Genomic DNA, 19,204 nt, shown 5'->3' with positions numbered 1-19,204 from the left:
AAGAAAAGATTGTTGTCAGAAGTGGGATTCGAACCCACGCCTCCAGGGGAGACTGCGACCTGAACGCAGCGCCTTAGACCGCTCGGCCATCCTGACATCTGATTACACTAAAACACGGATATAGGTTTTATTGCTCATTTACATCGGGAATGGTGACCCGGGCTGTGCAGATGTCATTTCCAACTGCACTTGAAGGCAGCTTTATTTCACGGAGAAAGAAAAGAGATGGGACTGTGGCTGTTGTTGCAGGAAACAGTCAGCTGTTACACAATCTCCGGGGCAGTTCAGCGCTGTGTTTCGGTTTTTACCCACATAGTGTTCAAAAACGTTCCTGTGTCAGCAATAGAGAGAGTGATGTTTCCTGTTTACTGAACGGGACTTTCACATCGCCTCAAAACGGACGGCCAAGTCCGATAGCCGGAAGTGACCACCAGCAAGAGAGAAAACAATGCCCTGCTCAATTTACTTTCTATCAATTGAGAGTAAGAAATTATACTGTTTACATGTTACATTAACATCTGCATTTTTGTGTAGACTATTGTTTACTTCTTGGGGAAAATGTAGCTTGTATACAATTCTTGACACATTGAATGTGGTGTGTTTAAGTGCCCACTAGATGGCAGTATTACAGCACAAATGGCAACGTGTTGAATTTTTTTGTAGATTGGAAGAAAAGGAAGAATTTAATGTTCTGTAAAGCCATTGATTTCGATGTGAACTAGTCAAACTAGTTAAGATCCTTTGATTCATGGCGACATTTTTTTAATGTAATGATGGTGTGAATTATATTTTACATAGACTATTATGTCAACTTATTTGTCCTTTCATGAACAGACTGTTGATTAGGAATCAGTTCAAACACATTTTTATATAATTAGGACTGGATGAAAACACATCTGCTGGATAGGAATTAGAACCTGTAATATTTATATTTTCCATATACTATTTTCCCCTCAGTGGGCTAACTGTTCCTAACAAGTATTTTGTTGCACTTTATTTAAATCTAAGAGACTTTCCATAGTTTGATTATAATCCCTTTGTTGGATATTGGTAGAAATTACATTCTTTTAGACTATCGTATATTCCTGTTGTGGTGAATAGCATGAGTTGTCCAGATTTAGAAATAAGTTGTAATTGTTTGGCAAGTTTTTCCTCTTGGGAGCAGGGTAGGGGAGCAAAGGTGAGAGAGCTGGAATAACAAATGTTGGGATGTGTTAATTAAATCCACGACTAGAGTCCCTTCTATTTATATGCGGCAAAATTCTTTGTGAAATGACCATGTAGTAGGCCAATGTTGAAAATGTAATACACTAACCAAAAAGGGCTGGAGCACTGTCTCTTCTCTTCTCTCGGGGTAGAGCGGTTGTACTTTAACCACAAAGTCGGCGGTTCGACCCCCCCGGCTCTTTCTGTCCGCATGTAGAAATGTTATTGAGCGAGACACAGAATTCCAAGTTTCTCCCCGGGCGAAAACTTTAGACCGATTTCAACTTTTGGAGAAACGCAACCGGACGTCGTCCTGCGGTAGCCGGTCATGTAACGGGCAATCAGACTTCAGTGTTTTTGGTTTTGAGGCAGTGTGAAAGTCTCTTACAGTAAACATCACTCCCTCTATCGCTGCCACAAGACAATTTAAAATATGAGGGTAAAAAAGCTAAAACAAATCACTGAACTGCCCAGGAGTTTGTGTAACAGCTGACTGTTTCCTGCAACAACCAAGCACAGTCCCTCCGGCTGTTTTCTTTCTCCGTGAAATGACGCTGCCTTCAAGTGCGGTCGAAAATGTTGAGCTCTAAAAACGATCTGAAGGAAAACAATAATTGTCAAAGTAGAATAAAGTCTACTTGCGCTACATTGGGGGGGGGTTAAACAACAACAGGATCAGCAGCTCCACTGCTCCTAAAATGCTTAGGGTGGGTTCAAAGCCGGTCCAATCAGAGGTCGAATTTCACTTCGTTGTGCTGTTTACAGTTAGCCTGTCTACGTACTTCGGCTCAATTTTCATTTTCCTTCAGTACACCGTCTGGGTTTGCGGGTTATTCTTGGGTTTTCTCCTGTCAAATCTTTAGCGGTCCAATCAGCGAACAGAGGGAGTGGCTGAGAACGATGACGTTGAGGCCGTGCGCTAGTTTGAGTTGTAGTTTCGTAATGGCGGCGGAGAAAGATGCGAGCGAAGCCATTCGGTCCGTTGTGGCAACGCTGCCGAATATCCAGAAGTTAAATCCCGAGCGAGACCAATCTTTGCTGAGTTGTGTTGGGGGCCATGATGTCGTGGCCCTCCTCCCCACAGGGTTCGGGAACAGTTTGCATGTGACAAATAATAAAATCTGTCTTTTTCCAAACTGTCAGAGCTGAACACACCACAAAGTAATAAAGCAACATATACTTTTGAGCATAATTAGGACAGGATTAATATAATTGCTAATTATTGGCATAACTGGCCAGGCCATTCTTTTCCCTCCTCAGCCATTGATTGATTCATCCTACACAAATGGACGGTCCCAAATACTAAATCAGTTGCGGAAAAGTGATAGTGATGGGTCGCCCCGGAGACGGTTTAGAACATAGAATTGGAACAGAGAATCTTTGATGGCCTGAATGTACCCACTAGCAAAGAGCCCACATGCAGCCCAAAAAGGAGCGCCAAGTCATCAGAACACAAGTCCTTAACCCAGTTTGTGTCATTCCCACGCAACTACCAAACCAGTATTTTCTGTTGTGTTAAGACATACACATTTGAAGTATTAAAGCGCCCATATTATGCTCATTTTCAGGTTCATAATTGTATTTTGAGGTCGTACCAGAATAGGTTTACGTGGTTTAATTTTCATTTTTTGGTGTACAGAGTGAGACCTCACACTGCTGTAACATCTTTGTTGGCAGTCGCACATGCGCAGTAGCTAGGTAAGGATCTTATCAGCTAGCTAGCTGATTAAACAACTTCGGTCAGCTACAAGGCAGGATTAGCCGGGAGACTTCTTCTAAACGAGGGCGCGCTTCCAACTTTGCGTGGAATACCTGCAGAACAGGGACATGGAAGTAGTTCTTTTGTAGATTACGGTGACCTAGTGTGTGTTGTAGCAGTGTTTTGCCATTGAACGAGCTAGCATGCTACAGTTAGCCCCTTCGTTTCGGCTAGTGACGTAGAAAGCCCTGCAGGTTTTGACCAGCTCACCCGGAGACTGAAGGCAGGACACATTCAGGAACCGTATCTCACTCAAAACAGCATGGATGGATTTTTCTTGAAATGAGTGTAGAAGCACCAGAGACACAAAATAACACCCCAAATATCAGAAAAAGTGATTTTTTTTTTTTCATAATATGGGCACTTTAATGTAGACACCAAACTAGATGTAAAGCTGGACAAATGCCAGCTTTTTAACCATGCGCTCATGTAGGCAGCCGGCTGCGACCGGAGAACAAGACATGTACGGTAGTTAACGGCGCGGGACAATTCGTTTGCGCCCTAAATTACACACTTGTAAATTTAAAGTGGTATTAGAAGTAATTAAGTGTTATAAAATGGAAAATACTCTTTTTGACAATGATAAAAGACCACACTTTCAGCCTGCACTGTTGAAAAATCTGTATTTATTAATGATTTACAAAAGGCTAAACATGAAACCATTTAAATGATTCTGTTCATTTTGAAACCTAAAAAGGAGTTGCTGTTGGTGTGGGAGGAGAGGAGACGGTGTGGTCTGTGGGGTTTTTAAATGGGCCAGTAATTAGAACGGCATCTTTATCTCATCGTGTAGTTTCGGTGGAGGCTTCTGAAGAGAAAACATGAAATAAATCCACACACAGGATGGAGTCAAACTGCAGAAGAGAGATACATTTTGAAACATTGCTGGTTTATCTTTTTAATTTTGAAACTGGGGGACACCCCGGGGTTTGAAGTGCGCTCCTTTTCAACATCAGCAGTGTTGGTGAAAGGGACTATGGTAACTGTGTGTGGGTGGGTGTGTGGGTGTGGATATCCCCGAACTACGGCTGGTGTAAAAACAGAAAACACACATTACCACAGTACGAGAGGTCCCGAATGTAATCCACTTGTTAAAACAGTTTGCAGATATAGTTATTTAAAAAAAAAAGTTTTTGTGCAAGTATGTTTTTTTTTTTTTCTCTCCACGTTTGAAATAAATATCTGTAAAGCCAACGAGGACTTAAAGAATAAGAGATTGAAAACCAACAATCGCATTGTGAGTGAAAAAATCCTTTTCTGGCTTGAATTTCAGGTACAATCGATCAAATTAATCTCACACAACTCTGCAAAGAATGACTATTGGATTTTTAAACTAAAATAAAAATGAGTTACCTCAGATTGGGGCGAAACACTTAAAACTTAAAAACTCCCCTGACGGCAGGGAGACGGTCCAGTTTTAGCAGTACTTCCTGTTGGGATTTTTCGGTCACCAAAATGCTGTTAAATAACATTAGTTTTGCAGTTTTTAGTAGCCTGGCAGCTTTCTACAGTAGTAAAAGAGTGAGACACTTGTGGACCCAGATATTTACAGTAATGTTGTGCACTTAAAGATCCTTCTCTGGACTGTTACGATCCTCCTCTGGAGAATCATTCAGAGTTTATCTAAAACATCACCAAAAAAAACCAAAAAACAATCCCATGCTCTTGTTACGGAATGAAATAGCAGTTCCACTCACTGAAAATTTAATAAAAAAAAAAAGAAAACAACAATTGGTCTTGAGCTCAACTGTGGGCATTTCTGCTGGCAATTAAAAGTGTGAAAACAACATGATGCCGAAAAAGAGCATTAAAATAACAATAAAAAAAAAAAGCTAATTTAAAATGAGAATAAACCTCTCCATCCCCTCGCCCCAAGAACCATTTTTATAAACAAAAATATATCCCCCTTTGTTGTGTGATTCTCAAATTCTCACTTGTTACAATTAAAACTTTTTTTTACAGTGCTTTATCATTATATATCTTTGACAGACCTTAAGGAGGGGAGGAAATATTTTAAGCCATAAATGTCTCTCCTATTGCAACGATATAGCTACGTCAAAAAAAGTGAGTGGTCCAGTTATTCGATGATTAAAATAAAAAAAAGGGGTGGGGGGGGGGGGACGACAACACAAACAGGAGGAGATGGTCAGTGGTCGGGAAGCGAGCGCCCGTTTTTTGTTGTCCCAGGATCACCTTAACGTTACTGTGGCAATGCCCTGGTTAAGGTGGCGCTGGGAGGTGAAGGGCTCGGTCTACTACTTGGTGTTGAGCTCGTTCTCCAGCTCCATGAGTTTGCGTGAAGCCTTGACCTTGTTGGAAACCTCCTTCCCCTGAGAGAAGAGACGCTGGCGCTCCTTAAAGGTGAGACTCTCCGGGGCGCCGCTGGGGTTCGAGTTCTCCTGCTCCTGGCTGCTGCTGCTGCTACGCGCACACACGCACACACACACACAATGTAGTAAGTACATCTACTCAAGTGCTGTATTTGAGTACAAATTTGAGGTACATGTACTTTACTTTGAAGGTCCCATGGCATGAAAATTTCACTTTTTGAGGTTTTTTAACATTAATATGCGTTCCCCCAGCCTGCCTATGGTCCCCCAGTGGCTAGAAATGGTGATAGGTGTAAACCGAGCCCTGGGTATCCTGCTCTGCCTTTGAGAAAATGAAAACTCAGATGGGCCGATCTGGAATCTTCTCCTTATGAGGTCATAAGGAGCAAGGTTACCTCCCCTTTCTCTGCTTTGCCCGCCCAGAGAATTTGGCCCACCCATGAGAGAGAGACATCATGGCTTTCAAACGAGCAAAGTGGCAGTTGGTCAAGGTCTATATAAAAGAGACTTCAGATACAGTATTAGGGGACCACTAAGGTCTATATAAAAGAGACTTCAGATACAGTATTAGGGACCACTAAGGTCTATATAAAAGAGACTTCAGATACAGTATTAGGGGACCACTAAGGTCTATATAAAAGAGACTTCAGATACAGTATTAGGGGACCACTAAGGTCTATATAAAAGAGACTTCAGATACAGTATTAGGGGACCACTAAGGTCGATATAAAAGAGACTTCAGATACAGTATTAGGGGACCACTAAGGTCTATATAAAAGAGACTTCAGATACAGTATTAGGGGACCACTAAGGTCTATGTAAAAGCATCCAAAGAGCACCATGTCATGGGACCTTTAAGTCTTCTTTTCATGCCACTTTCTACATTCCCTTTATTTAAGAGGAAAAGATTGTACATTTCACTGTAATACAATTACGTGACAGCTTTCGTTACTTTACAAATCAAAATTTTTGCACACGTGTATTCTTTCAAGTTTTACAAATGTGAAAATTTGGTGGCTTTCTTTATTTCTTTATACATATAGTTTTGAGGTTTGGATTGTTGGTTGGACAAAAGCTTTGTAATTGTGACAGATTTCTCACTATTTTTAGAAGTTTTATAAATCGATAAATTAATTAATCGAGAAAATAATCAGCAGATGAATTCATAATGAAAATAATCATCAGCGGTTCATAAGGAGCTCCTCCTAAGCTCAATGTCAACCAACTTGTGTCCTAATGAATTAGTAAACCAGAGAACAAAAAAAAAAGAAAGAAAAGTGTCTCACCTCTTCGGCCATTTGTCTCGCGGGTCGTTGTAGACTTCTCCCGATCCTACAACTCCTGCTGAGTTTCCAGTGTACGAGTTAAATCCTGTCCCAGGTTCAGGAGTCACACGGCCGACAGACAGAGCAGTGAGAGAAGAGTCAGCATCGTTCATATTATCAGCTTTTTTTTCTCTCTTTTTTTAAATATGAAAAGGTGATACAGAAGCTGCTGGCTGTCGAGGTCTCTGGTACCCGCCTCCCTTTTACTCCCATCATTTATAAAAGGAATTCCAGGCATTTTTGCATTTTAAATCACAAAAAAAAGTGGAAAACTCATATTCCCTAACAGTTTTGGATTATTGAGCAGAGACCCAGGTTGCCTTAACCAGCAGCTTCTCCAGTCGACATCACTTTGTTTCCCACAGACCAGCCTGAGCAGAAGGAAGGAAGAGAGGGAACGTTCTGGAGAAGCGTTAAGGCAGAAACAGTCAGATCTCGTTAGAGTAGAGCAGCGAGCCGAGAACAGAGACAGAGCGGTAAAAAGCTGTTAAAAGGGCCATTCCAAAAGCAGTGGAAATGGTCTGTGGAAGCGTCGGTGCGATCCCAGGCCGAGGTCACCGTCCAACATGTCTGACGGCTGAAGATCTGGACACCCGTTTGTCCTGAAACATCTACATCTGACTGATCTACTTCTTGTCATTTAGATCCAATATTGAACTCATACAAACAGTGAATTAAATCACAGTTACAGTAGGATTTATATAATATCTGGACTCCAGATATTTAATATCCAAATCAAGCCAAGTTGTGAAAGGAAAAAAGCTGCCTGTTCAAGGATAAAAATTATACCCTGGGCTCGGTTAAAGGCCGGGTGGATCTTACACGAGGCGGGTGACTGCGACCTGTGACCCCGAAGGAGACGTTAATCAGTTGGCTCATGTGTCCCTGTGTCTTTCCTAAACCGCCCCCGAGTTACGTCCAGCCTAAAGCCAGACGCAGCCAGAGCCAGATCTGCCCGAGTGGTTCACCACTACGGGACCCACTGGGAGTCCTGCAGAGGTTTATTCCCAAATAAATACTACAGCAGGACAGAAACACAATTAGTTCCATTTTTATGATCGTTAAAAGTAGAAGTCTACCAATATTCTATATTTTCCTTAGTGTCAATAAATCCCATGAAAAGCCTAAAACCTATGATGAACCTATAGAGGATAAGAAATGGATGTAAATTCAGGCTTCTGTGTTTGGGTCCATAGAGCATGCTCAGTAGGCCTGCACGATATATCGTTCTAAAAATCGCGATCTCGATTCACCCCTGTTCACGATTGAACTTTTAAATGACTTCGATTTTTTTCTTCTTCTCTCCTTCAATTAATTTTTTGAAAGCATTTGACATTGAGATGTTTTAATTATGTAAAGACATGTTCAAGGAGTTCAGCTAGAGCCTGTATCAGGGCCATATTTAGTTCAATGTGTTATATTTCCCTGTTTTTGGTAGCCTACTGTACTTAAATGGCCAGTATGTACTTTATTTTCTTTATTCATTGTAGAATATATGTTTACAGGCTTGTGGTGATGTGCAATGTGCTATAAGTGCCAAAAAAAAAAATCTATGTTTGGTACTGCCAATTTATTTGGTTTTGTCATGGTTCATGTGTGCAATAAAAATTACACTTTGTGAGAAAAAAATCGTGGCAGAGAATCGTGATATCAATTCTAAGCTAAAAAAATGGTGATTCATATTGTAACCTGAATCGTGCAGGCTTGATGCTCAGTAGAACATTCTGATAATACTGTACAAAAAGCTGAGTAAATGTAAAAAAATGTAATAAATAAAAAGCTGCTTCTTTTATCACTATCATTATGTTTAGAAGAAAGTATTTTGGAGGCAATGTGAGTCACATGCAGTACAGCGTGTGGCCACTAGGTCAAAACACAGCTTTCCGCTGTTCCCGAGTAGGGCAACGAAGGCGTAATAATCCGCAGCTAAAAATAGTCAATCGACCATTTAGTCCTGTCTGAGTAACGTTTGCTGAAAGCTACAGTGCCAGCTATTTTAGGAAATTACCAAACTAAGAATAAACATATGTATTTATTTGTGAGCTTATAAAAGATTGACATCCTCAGTTTGAAGAAATGTGCATTAAGGGCAGCATGCCACAGACAGGATGGCAGAGCTGCAAAGATGAGTTGATTAGTTGTCAACTATTCACGTGATGACTTTAATTTAAGAAAGAATATTACAGCTAATTAAATATGAATATTTACTGGTTTCTTTATTCTTCTATGACCGTTAACTGAAAATATTTGAGTTGTAGACAAAACGAGGCATGGAGGGCATTTTTGGAAACACCGATCGACGTTTTCTAGACCAAACGACTTAAAATAAATCAACGGATGAATCGACAATGAAAATGATCGGTAGCTGCAGCCCTACAGGGATAGTGAAATCAGACAGTACTGAGGGACGGACTGACAGATTCTCGATTTTGTTTTTTTCCATGGGATTTGTTGACCGGTAAAAAATTAAAAAACATAAATACCAGTTATGTGTTTGAATTGAGAGATAAAACCCTGCAGACTCTGTTCATGGCACAATATTTTACACCACAGGCCGAGAAGAAACGCTGGGTACAAACGGTGAGGAAGAGTTCTTCTCTATTGTTGTGTTAATGACTGAAAAGAGTGCTTGGACCCTACCAGGTGACTGCAGGTATCGACCCAGGAACAACCCAGGACTTTAGATATCACACATGTTGACCCCACTTGGTTGCGTTTCAAAAAACACAACTTGGGAGTCTAAATGCATGTTGCTCTTGTGTTTCAGATGAAAAGGAAATGGGTGTGTGGAAGGGTGGTGGGGGGGGGGGTACAGTTCAGATGCAGACACAGTGACAGGGTGTGAACCCAGATGGATTCATCCAGCTGGCAGCTCCTAAGCCCCTTTCTTTGGATTTCATAGCGCGAAAACAGAGAGAGAGATCCTAAAGTGCCGTTTGGGACGGGATCAAGCCGGGTCCCACTTCAGCCTCTTAACCACAGAAACACAAACTGGCAGAGAACAAAGTAACCACAGAGAAACAACCCCCTTGTTCAAGGCCGGTAACATTCCTCTGTGGAGCCAAGAGAGATTTAAATTATACTTCTGGCGCTGCGATCGAAAAATCTCCAGATTCACAAAAAAAAAAAAAAAGGTCATGCGCTGGCTTTTCACGGATTCTCAAAAGGTTGTGAATGTTTTTCTTTGACTCCGGTTCAGTTCTCCTGGAGGCCAGTGGAGTCTAAAAAAAAAAAACTTTTGTTTTTCTGTACCAACAGTTTGATCTTCCTTTGTAGCTTTCTCCAGTTCGTGCACCATCTGAGGCAAACTGGCATCAGAATTGTTTCTTCTTGTGGTTTTTTTTTTTGTATTCTTATTACACAAAAATATCTGTTTCAAGAAAAAGGCCACTTTTGTTTTCGCTTTTTTATTAAAGTCAGACTCAGAGCTTTTGGAGCTGCCAGCTGATCAAATCACACACATTTCAATACATTTTGGAGATTCATATGTCAGGGAAGCCAGAGACTCAGGTGCCGTTTGGTCACCTGAACCTGCCGCAATGCCCTGTGGGAATTGTAGTAAGGTTTAGTAAAGCTGCAGCGTTAAGACAGCGGAGACACAGACAGGCGAAATGAAAGACGAGCCGAAACAGGCAGACAACAAAAGCACATACAAGGAGTGGAATTATTGGGAAGGCAGATTAACAGACCGTCCAACAGACTAGGCGAAGTAGGCAAAGACGTAAATAAAGAAAAAATAAAGACAGCAGCCTGATGGAAGCTACGCACAGGCAGTAAAAAGCAATAGACATCAAGCCGGTTACTGGAGTGAGCTGCTGGCAGCCAGAGTACAGTGTTGTGTGTTTATGATGCATGTTTGTGGTGAGAAGGGGGTGACATGCAGATTTTTTTTATTTCTGAGGGCGGTTGGGGGTAGGGGTGGGGTGGGGCGGGGGGGGGGGGGGGTGTGGGTAGGTAGTGGGACATTAGTGGGATGTTTTTCTGATTTGAGTGGAAATGCAACACGTTTTCCATGAGGTCCTGGGCATGTTTTAGTGTTCAATAAGCAGCAGGGGTGGAGGAGGTTGATTTTGACGGTGCAGGCAGCCGTTTCCTGGACCTCAGGTAGCGGTGACATTCAGACTGTGCTGCGTTCGTAGCTCTCGTTTGTCTGTGGATGTTCAAATGGCTTCACAGAGTCTCGATACGAACGTCCCGTCTGCTTGTGACCGTGCGTTACTCAGGCTCTGTATCGTTTGACACGGTTTTTTTTCTGTATCTTACTTAAACAATTATGAACGTTTTCTTTTATCAAAAGAAGCTAAAGGTCTAAAATGGCTTGTTAAAAACAAAGCAATGGCTTCTGGCAACCTTTTTTTCTACCAGTTGTGACTTTCCTCGTCTTATTTGGATAACTTAAAGAAGTAAAATGAAACAATAATTTACTAAAAAAGGAGACAATATTACAGGAAAATAAGCCTAATTTTGTGCAGTAGAATTATGTTGACTGATTGTCTCTTCTGTTAATCATAAACTCCTTAGATGTATGTTGGGACCCTTTGTAGGGGTCCCATCCCCCCAGGTTGACTAATGAGCTAGACCTAAGGATTGAGAAAAAAAAAAAAACTTTTAAACTTCTTCATACTAAAGACCAATGTTTTTTGGGCTCAAATCTAAAAACAAAAGCCAAAGCAAACCATAACAATACCGGTTTGCCCAGAAAGTGTGTCTGAGGTAGAATCATGGGAGCAAAGCATTCTAGACGGCTGCCAACTGACTGCAGCGTGACCCCTCTTCTGTTAGATATCACTTTCCGTCGACGAGGCCTTTTGAAGAAAAGCAACGACGCGTATCTTTGACAAGGATAAACCAAGAAAAACAGCTGCTTAATATTTGATCTATGTTCAAAAAAAAGACTGCTTGATTTCTTTTTTACTATTGCTGCGTTCTAGACACAATTTTTAGCCCGCAAGTTACGACTTCAAGTCACGACTCACGACTCTTCTAGCTGGCGTTAGCTAGTGGCTACCTACCGTTGACGATAGCTAGCGCTAGCTGATACTAGCGATTTCTAGTCGGCGACATATTTTGGGCTTCATTTAATAAACATAACCTGTAGTAGTACACAATCGTATGTGTATCGTTTTGATTACAACGTGCGGAATTACTTTACGTTGCCTATTTATGTCTATTTCTCACTGTTAATCACCGGCGTCTGTACAGCATCGACAGGGGGTCAACGCTGTTGTTTATGCGTGTGTGACGTCAAAAACTGTAACTGGGAGTACAACGATGTGGTACGAGTTCACGGGTAGCAAGTTACGGGTTTGACTGGCGTTCCAGGGCGCTTTCACCGGTAGAAGGTTGTGAAAACACGGGTTACGGGCTGCCTGGAACGCAGCATATGGCCCGAGCCCGGCCTTTAAAATCCTGACTATAAGCAGCTGTGATGGATTAACTGCCACTAGGAGGCGCTGTGGTCGGAGCAGACCGACTTATACAGAAGCTCAGTGTTGATCCAGCTTGATGACAAGATTTTAAAAAACAGCCACAGACAAAGAAGAGGCCTTTCACTCAACACACTGCTGCGGTGTGCATTTTGGCGGGGTTTATGAAATGAAAGCTGATTGTAATCGAGTGATTGATGGACTGCGTGAAGCCAATGGTGTGTCTCCTTCCCTTCAAAGCCAACACCGTGAAGCAGAGCCACGGGGCAGGAAGGGGGTAAGGCAGGCCAGGCTGACGGCTGGCCTCGCCCCCTCATCCCAAGCAGCGACAAACCAGACACAAAGGAGGCGGCGAGCGACAACACCAACAGTACTATGATTGGCTCTGATGGGTCTCAATCTGCAGCAAGAAGTGATGGCGTGATTATCGATTGCTTTTTTTCTGTTCGCTAGTGCTGATCGAGGGAGGGAGTTTGATTGGAGGAAATAAAATGACTGGGGGGGGGACAGGAGGTGTTCGAACAAACCAACATAAAAAAAATAATACAATCCGATTTGCCAGAAGAGAGGGAGGGAAATTTCCACATATATAAAATAACAAACAAAGTGATGAACGGAGGGACTGATTGAATTTTTTTGACAAACATAAAAGGAGGGAAAAAGTAGACGGTGGAAATGAAAAGGCAAAACACCTTTCTATTGAAGGTAAAATAAATAAAGATACAGGAACGCTAAACTATAAAGGAGTGGGTAGTAAATAAAGAGGTGAGTGAATGAGAGGGAGATATGGGAGCTGCGGAGGGCGCTGTGGCGAGCCTGACTCCTGACTCCTCTCTCTGGGTCTACCTTTAAAGCCTCCGGGGGGCATGGAGCTGGGTTTGGCAGGAAGGGGGGGACCTGTACTGTTGGAGTTGTTGTCTGGCAGCTGGAACGAGCTAGACAGGAAGATGCCGTCTGAAAGAGGGCGGGGCTTGCGCGCAGTGGGCGGCGGCCGGTGCCTGGCGTGATTGGGTGAGGCGGAGGCCGGAAGGTCGCCGTACGACTTCCTGGTCGCCGAGAGCTTCGCCTGACCTGATTGGTTGCCGCCGCCACTGCCTGCTTTGGTGGCTTCCTCCTCGTCTTCCTCGTCGCCCTCGTAGGAGACAAACTTGGCGGTGTAGAGCGTGTCGGGGGAGGTGACCTGGGTTTTGAGGTAGGAGGTGTTTCTCTGTGGGGGGGGCGGGGGGGTGTTAGTAGGGTTGTGGGGGGCGGGGTTGGTAATCCCGGGCAGTGGGGCCGATACAGACCGGCCGGCTCCTCAGGCGTCAGCAGCTTTCTCTCGGCCTCCTCGTGCTGCCGGCGCCGCTCGGCCTCCAGGCGAGTGTAGTACTCCTCCTCCTGTCTCCTCTATGGGAGGGACAACCCGTTAGTAAGCTCCACTCTCATTGGCTCTCCCCCTCACCATGGCCACTCAACTAGCTAATCAGATACAGAGATATTCAACTAGACAAAAAAAAAAAAAAAAACACCCGCTCCACTACCCTTCCTTCAACCACAGGTAAAACCACATCTGTCTATGACTCCAGACCCTCCTGGGCCGAACTACACCCGCTGTAACTGTTACTACGGTAACTACACCACACAAAGATCTGGTAGAGTACAAACACCAAGTCCAACATGTCTACCTATTTGACAAAACTAAAGCATATAACTGAAGCATGCCGTTCCTAGATCAGGGGCCTCATTTATAAAATGGTCTCACGATCAATCTGTCTGAAGCAATGCCTTTAAGCAGAAATATACAATAAAGCAACTTTATATTGATGTATTTTGATGTAGAAATGATCTTATATTCATAAAACATCTGCACCATCAATGTTCTGTTGGTGACATTGAGGTTTTGAAGTGCATTTGGGAAATATGCGGTGTGTAAGAAACACAGCTGCTTTGCAATACTGGAAGACTGGAGGGGCTGCATTATTTTTATTTAAAGATGTAGCTGTTGATTATTTATTCAAATCAACGTAATCAATTTTAAAGAATTAATCATTTGGTCTGTGAAGTGTGGGAATATTATGAAAGCTTTTTTGAAACTTTTAGAGATACAAAGATATTCAATTATATCAAAAACAGAAAAGCAGCAAATCCTCACACTTGACATAACTGATAAGTTACTTAAAGAATTCACCAATTATCAATATTAATAATTTCGACTACGATTAATCAGCCAGCGATTTCAGTACAAATATTGTAAAAGTCACTTTCAATCTTTTTATGGTTTATTTGACTTGTTTGCTCTGGTTTGTGAAAGGAGGCATTCCTGTTTCAGCCTCCTCAAAGTATTTTATACTGGCAAGAATCAATTAAAGGATGCCTTTTTTTCATTTTATGATTATGCTTCAGAATAAATCCAAGAACAGTTTTATAAATGTTGCCCCTGAGCTGGACTTAACCTAACTGGTTTGCCACAAATACAAACTGGTCCTCCTACACCTGACCTGATCTTGTGTAAACACCGGGGACAGCAACGCAAGTATGTCATTCTATCCCCTGACAACGTCTAATATTTAACTTCATACCTCCACACTACCTAAAAACTTAATCTGACATTTGGCAACTGTGTCTGGACGTCCAGTAAACCTGTTCCTGGACCAGCCTGTCTACCACCATCTCTCCTCGCCCTCAACACTGCGGGAGTGTATGCATGTGTGCACAAACTAGGTGTCCATATGTGCCTGTGTATCCTCAGTTTATACTATATGGTTTGTGGCTAGGTGTTTTTGATTCGAGCCCACCCTGTCTCGCCGGCTGAGCTCTACACTTCGGGGAAACGGTCTGTGATGTTACACGTGAATCTACGCTGCAGGAATGGGTTTGGATTTCTGGGTTTGGAGCTAGGCCAGCTGCTCCGGGTCACAAGTGGTCAATGTCGATGCTTCTGAAGTCAGATTATCTTCGTGTTTTTTGTTTTTTTTTGGGCCGTTTTATGACATAGCCTCTAGTGCTGTGGGTGCATCCGAGCTGCTTTTCATGGTTGAATCAGCCCAGTTGGTATCTGAAGAAACTGGGAGGGATTAGTGGGTGTGTGGGTTTGAATGAGTGGGTGGCTGGGTCTCTGAATATGTACAGTATGGATAGCTGAGGGCAGGAATGAGGCACATGGGTGGGTATAGATTTCTGTGTGTGTGTGTGTGTGTGTGCATGAACTGAATATAAAGCATGTGGTTTTTGGGAAAAGTGGGTGGGTGGGCTGCATTCCCTAAACATAGTTTCTGAGGCGATGATGGATGGAAATGGTAACAAAAAAATTAAATTAAATAAACTCACAAAATCATAAATCTGCTTCCCCCCCCAAAAAAACTGAAATAACTGAACTTCCTGACACACACCGACAACAACAACAACAAGATGGGAGTCCCATGCTTGAGGTGGGTGGGAGCACATAACATGATACGGCAACACGTCACATTGGGTGGGGGGGGGGTATACAAGATGAGGACATGCAATTGGACATTTTTACAATAAACAAACAGCATCAGACAGTCATAACCTCTTAAAATCAATATATCTTACTTAAAGATGGTAGTTTTAAATGTCTTAAAAAATAAACGGACTTAATGAAACAAATACTACTACAGATGCTTTTTACTTTTTTCTACTTTTTTTTTTAACCTCAGCAAGTCATGAAATCAGTCCTATTAGAGTGATATTATAATATACATTTTTTATATATATATTTGTGAGTTTTATAAATGACCAGTGGTTTGATCAGTGGTCTACAGATCACAGGAGAAATGCACCAGAATAAAAGCATCAGGGTGAATACGTTTGATTTAACACATACGACATAGATGGGTGGGTGGACACCAGATCACACTACTGGTCATTTAAAACCTCCAAAGTACAAAATAAAGTCAAATTCAAAATATGTCTACTTTACAAGACATTATATGGACACATAGCATCGTTAAATTAGCATATATGAACAAACACAAATTACGTCATTACAGAATACATATACTGTAGAGTGGTTATGGAAAGTATTCACTTGTTGCAGACTTTACCGTGTCATACATTTAGTTTAAGATTGGGTAAATAGACTAGTTTTGACAATTTGCTAAGTTAATTGCCAAAAAAGTAAATCTAATGCCACACATACATTTATAACACAATAAAGTGTGCACCAAGTGAAGGTGTTTGAATACTTTCGGAAGTCACTGTACATCCTAAGGTTGGACCAATCTCTTTATATTATAATGGCCCTTTTTTAATCCATAAAAGTAGGTAAACGTCATGTACCTGTGATATAATGGAGGGGAGGATGTAATGTAGGATTTTATACAAATGTGAACTGTTTGCACAACATTTTCATGTTCGTTTTCATTACAAGGAAGTAACTAATGCATCTGCACTTTTACCATTTTTTGTTGCCTCAGTCTTTTTAAAGACATGCATTTTTTTTGTAGAATTAACACAACATTTTGGGAAATAAACTTGGGAAATTTCTTGCTGAGAGTCGAACGAGAAGATTGATACCACTCTCATGTCTCTACTGTAAATATGAAGCTACATCCAGCAGCTGGTTAGCTTAGCTTAGCACAAAGACTGGAAACAGTGGGAAACGGCTAGCCTGGCTCTGTCCGACAGAAACGAAACCTAACTCCCAGCACATCTAAAGCTCACTTATTAACACATTATATTCAGTTTGTTTTATCCATACAAAAACTAAAGAGGAAAAACTATGAATCTGTTTTTTTTCCCAGAGGGGTTAATAAGTGGATTTCCCAAAATATTGAACTATTCCTTTAAACGTAATTTCCTGGTTGTTTTATCTTGACACACTTGTCCAAACTCTTTGAGAGTACTGTAGTGTTCCATTATGGTCTAAATACTATTTTTGGGAGCTTTTCCCAGCCTAACAAAAAGAAAACTAATCAAAAAAGGAGATTTTGAAGATGCTGAAAGATGCAAAAACTCAGGGGTCCAACCCTGCTAGATTTCTGTGCTTTCTCGTCCTATGATAGGGATCGCCTGACTCACAGTATCGCAACAAAACATCCTACAAAAATGAACGTTCGTTAACTCCTATAGTTTCACAGACAGACAGACCGACCTTCTCCCCTGCCTCTCGTTTGGCCTCCTCCCTCCACCTTCTCTCCTCCTCCTGTTTTGCTCGCTCCTCCGCCTCCCGCTTACGAATCTCCTCCAGCTGCTGCTTACGCCGTCGCTCTTCGTCCTGCAACTGATCACGCACACACAAACAGCCAAAAAGGCATGCATGCAAACAAGGAAACAATTAGTACAACATCGATCGTGTGTCATGCATAGGCAAACTCTGAGAACATTTCCACATCAAATGACTCCGTTTAACTGCTTGGACACTAATGTACACGGACGTTGGGTGTTGCGTGTTAATGTGCGGTAGGTTGGATCGTCTCAAAAGGACTGCTCCAGAGTGGGGGAGCAGTGTGCACTGCAAACACACAGCACAGGCAGACAACGCACACTGCTGAACATGCAGACACTAACAGCAACGTGCAGCAACAACAACAACAACAACAGGGCAAAAACAAAAGACAGCTCCTGTTTTAACTACTTAAGGTGCGTTTGATTTTGCTTCATCATGTGCGTATAACACACATTAAAAAGGTCCCGCTGAGCAGGAGCGGGAGAGTAAATCAAGCGTACCTGAAGTAACCGCAAGCTTCGTGGGCTGCTGCCGAAATGTTCCGATAACCGTCCCAAGACAAAACCCAGCGGAATACACGGACACACAGAAACAAACAAAGCCTTTCTCTGGACTGGGTGATGTTAAAGGGTCAGTTCAACCAAGTTATAAAACAACATATTTTCACTCAAGCCTAGAGGTATCTATCTAGGATATATCACATAACTACAGTATATCATCGAGGTATATTGTTCGTAGAGATCTTGGGTTGTGTTTTAGTTTGTTTTTCTATTTTTATGTGTATATTATAAGACTTGATGTATCGTTTTATTTTTTAAATGTATTTTTCATATTATTTCATTTGCTCTACATATTTTTTTTTATTTTAACTTTTTAGTTTAGGCTTGTTTTTATATTTTATATTTTCTTTTACTTCTTTCTATATCTGTTCAATTCTAATTGTTGTTTTACTTTTATTATTTGTATTTCTATTTGTAATCCTTTTTATTATTAGATGTCAAAAGAATAAAAAGAAAGGCAACGATTAGAGCCTGTTCCTTTCTTTGTTTTGCTTGAGATATTTTGCTAAATATAATTTATTTTTTATTCAACTCTGCTGTATTGTCGTACAGGCTGAAATCTCAGAGATGGATACTTAAATCCAAATCCGTCTGGCGATAGAGAACACAAGAACTAAGTGAGAAAATGTGTTTTGGTTGAACAGACTCTTTAAAAAGAGAACGTAAAGAGGCTCAGCTGGTCACACACGGATGGATGGCTGGATGGCTGGATGGCTGGATGGCTGGATGGATGGATGGATGGATGGATGGATGGATGGATGGATGGATGGATACCACAACATTATGATGTGGCCCTGTGCAGGCAGCGCGGGGGGCCCACAGGACTATCATGCATTGATCTCCACCTGGACGCCCCCTGTGATGCATTCAGCCATGCAGGCGCCACCTCCATATGCACTCAAAACATCGCTGCTGACAAGAACCACAACGACCTCGGCTCTGCTACTCCATAAGCACGTAAAAGTTTGGTTTGAAGTTTTGGAAACACCAGTATTTCGTCATTGGTAAACGGCAGCCTCACTCGCCGTTGCCCCAGCGGTTGTTTTGAGTGGACAAAGAGATGGACGGCTTCCCCCAGCCAAACAACACCAAGCGTCCCACAACGGCCTCTCCATGACGGGCTGCTCTTTAGCTAACCATGGCACAAGCCCTGCCCTCTAACCCCAAACACCACCCTCAATGACACGACGACAGTAGTCCAGATGGGTGGGGAGAGACAGATAGGAAACACGGGCAGGTGGGCAGCCCACACAGAAAACAGGAAGTGATGTAAGGGCAGGGAGAGGATACTTGTCATTAACAGGAAGAACATACCAAGTCTAGAACAGAGATAGCTGGGACAGCATTCTGCTGCTGAAGAAGAAGAAGACAATAGAGTGTGAGAGACGGGGCATATAGGGAGGGAGGGAGGGAGGAAAAGGAGAATACCCA

At 42.2% G+C, this 19,204-nt stretch overlaps 1 protein-coding gene and 1 non-coding gene across 2 annotated transcripts in view; both read right to left on the bottom strand.

Annotated features, from left to right (window-relative positions):
* Nucleotides 1–13: 13 nt before the first annotated feature.
* On the bottom strand, nucleotides 14–96 carry trnal-cag. Its single transcript has one exon. It is a non-coding gene; the product is annotated as a tRNA-Leu (tRNA).
* A 3,478-nt stretch (nucleotides 97–3,574) lies between these two features.
* Nucleotides 3,575–19,204, bottom strand: part of afdna (afadin, adherens junction formation factor a) — a 109,724-nt gene continuing 94,094 nt past the window's right edge. The window contains 6 exon segments of the mRNA XM_039782328.1: nucleotides 3,575–5,386; nucleotides 6,582–6,666; nucleotides 12,893–13,309; nucleotides 13,312–13,432; nucleotides 17,139–17,267; nucleotides 19,088–19,123. Coding sequence (XP_039638262.1) covers nucleotides 5,221–5,386; nucleotides 6,582–6,666; nucleotides 12,893–13,309; nucleotides 13,312–13,432; nucleotides 17,139–17,267; nucleotides 19,088–19,123 — 954 coding nt within the window. The 3' untranslated portion in view covers nucleotides 3,575–5,220.

Source organism: Perca fluviatilis, chromosome 18 (genome assembly GCF_010015445.1).
Source record: "Perca fluviatilis chromosome 18, GENO_Pfluv_1.0, whole genome shotgun sequence".
NCBI lineage: Eukaryota > Metazoa > Chordata > Actinopteri > Perciformes > Percidae > Perca > Perca fluviatilis.
The sequence above is the reverse complement of the archived record's forward strand: the minus strand, read 5'-3'. Positions and strand labels throughout refer to the sequence as shown.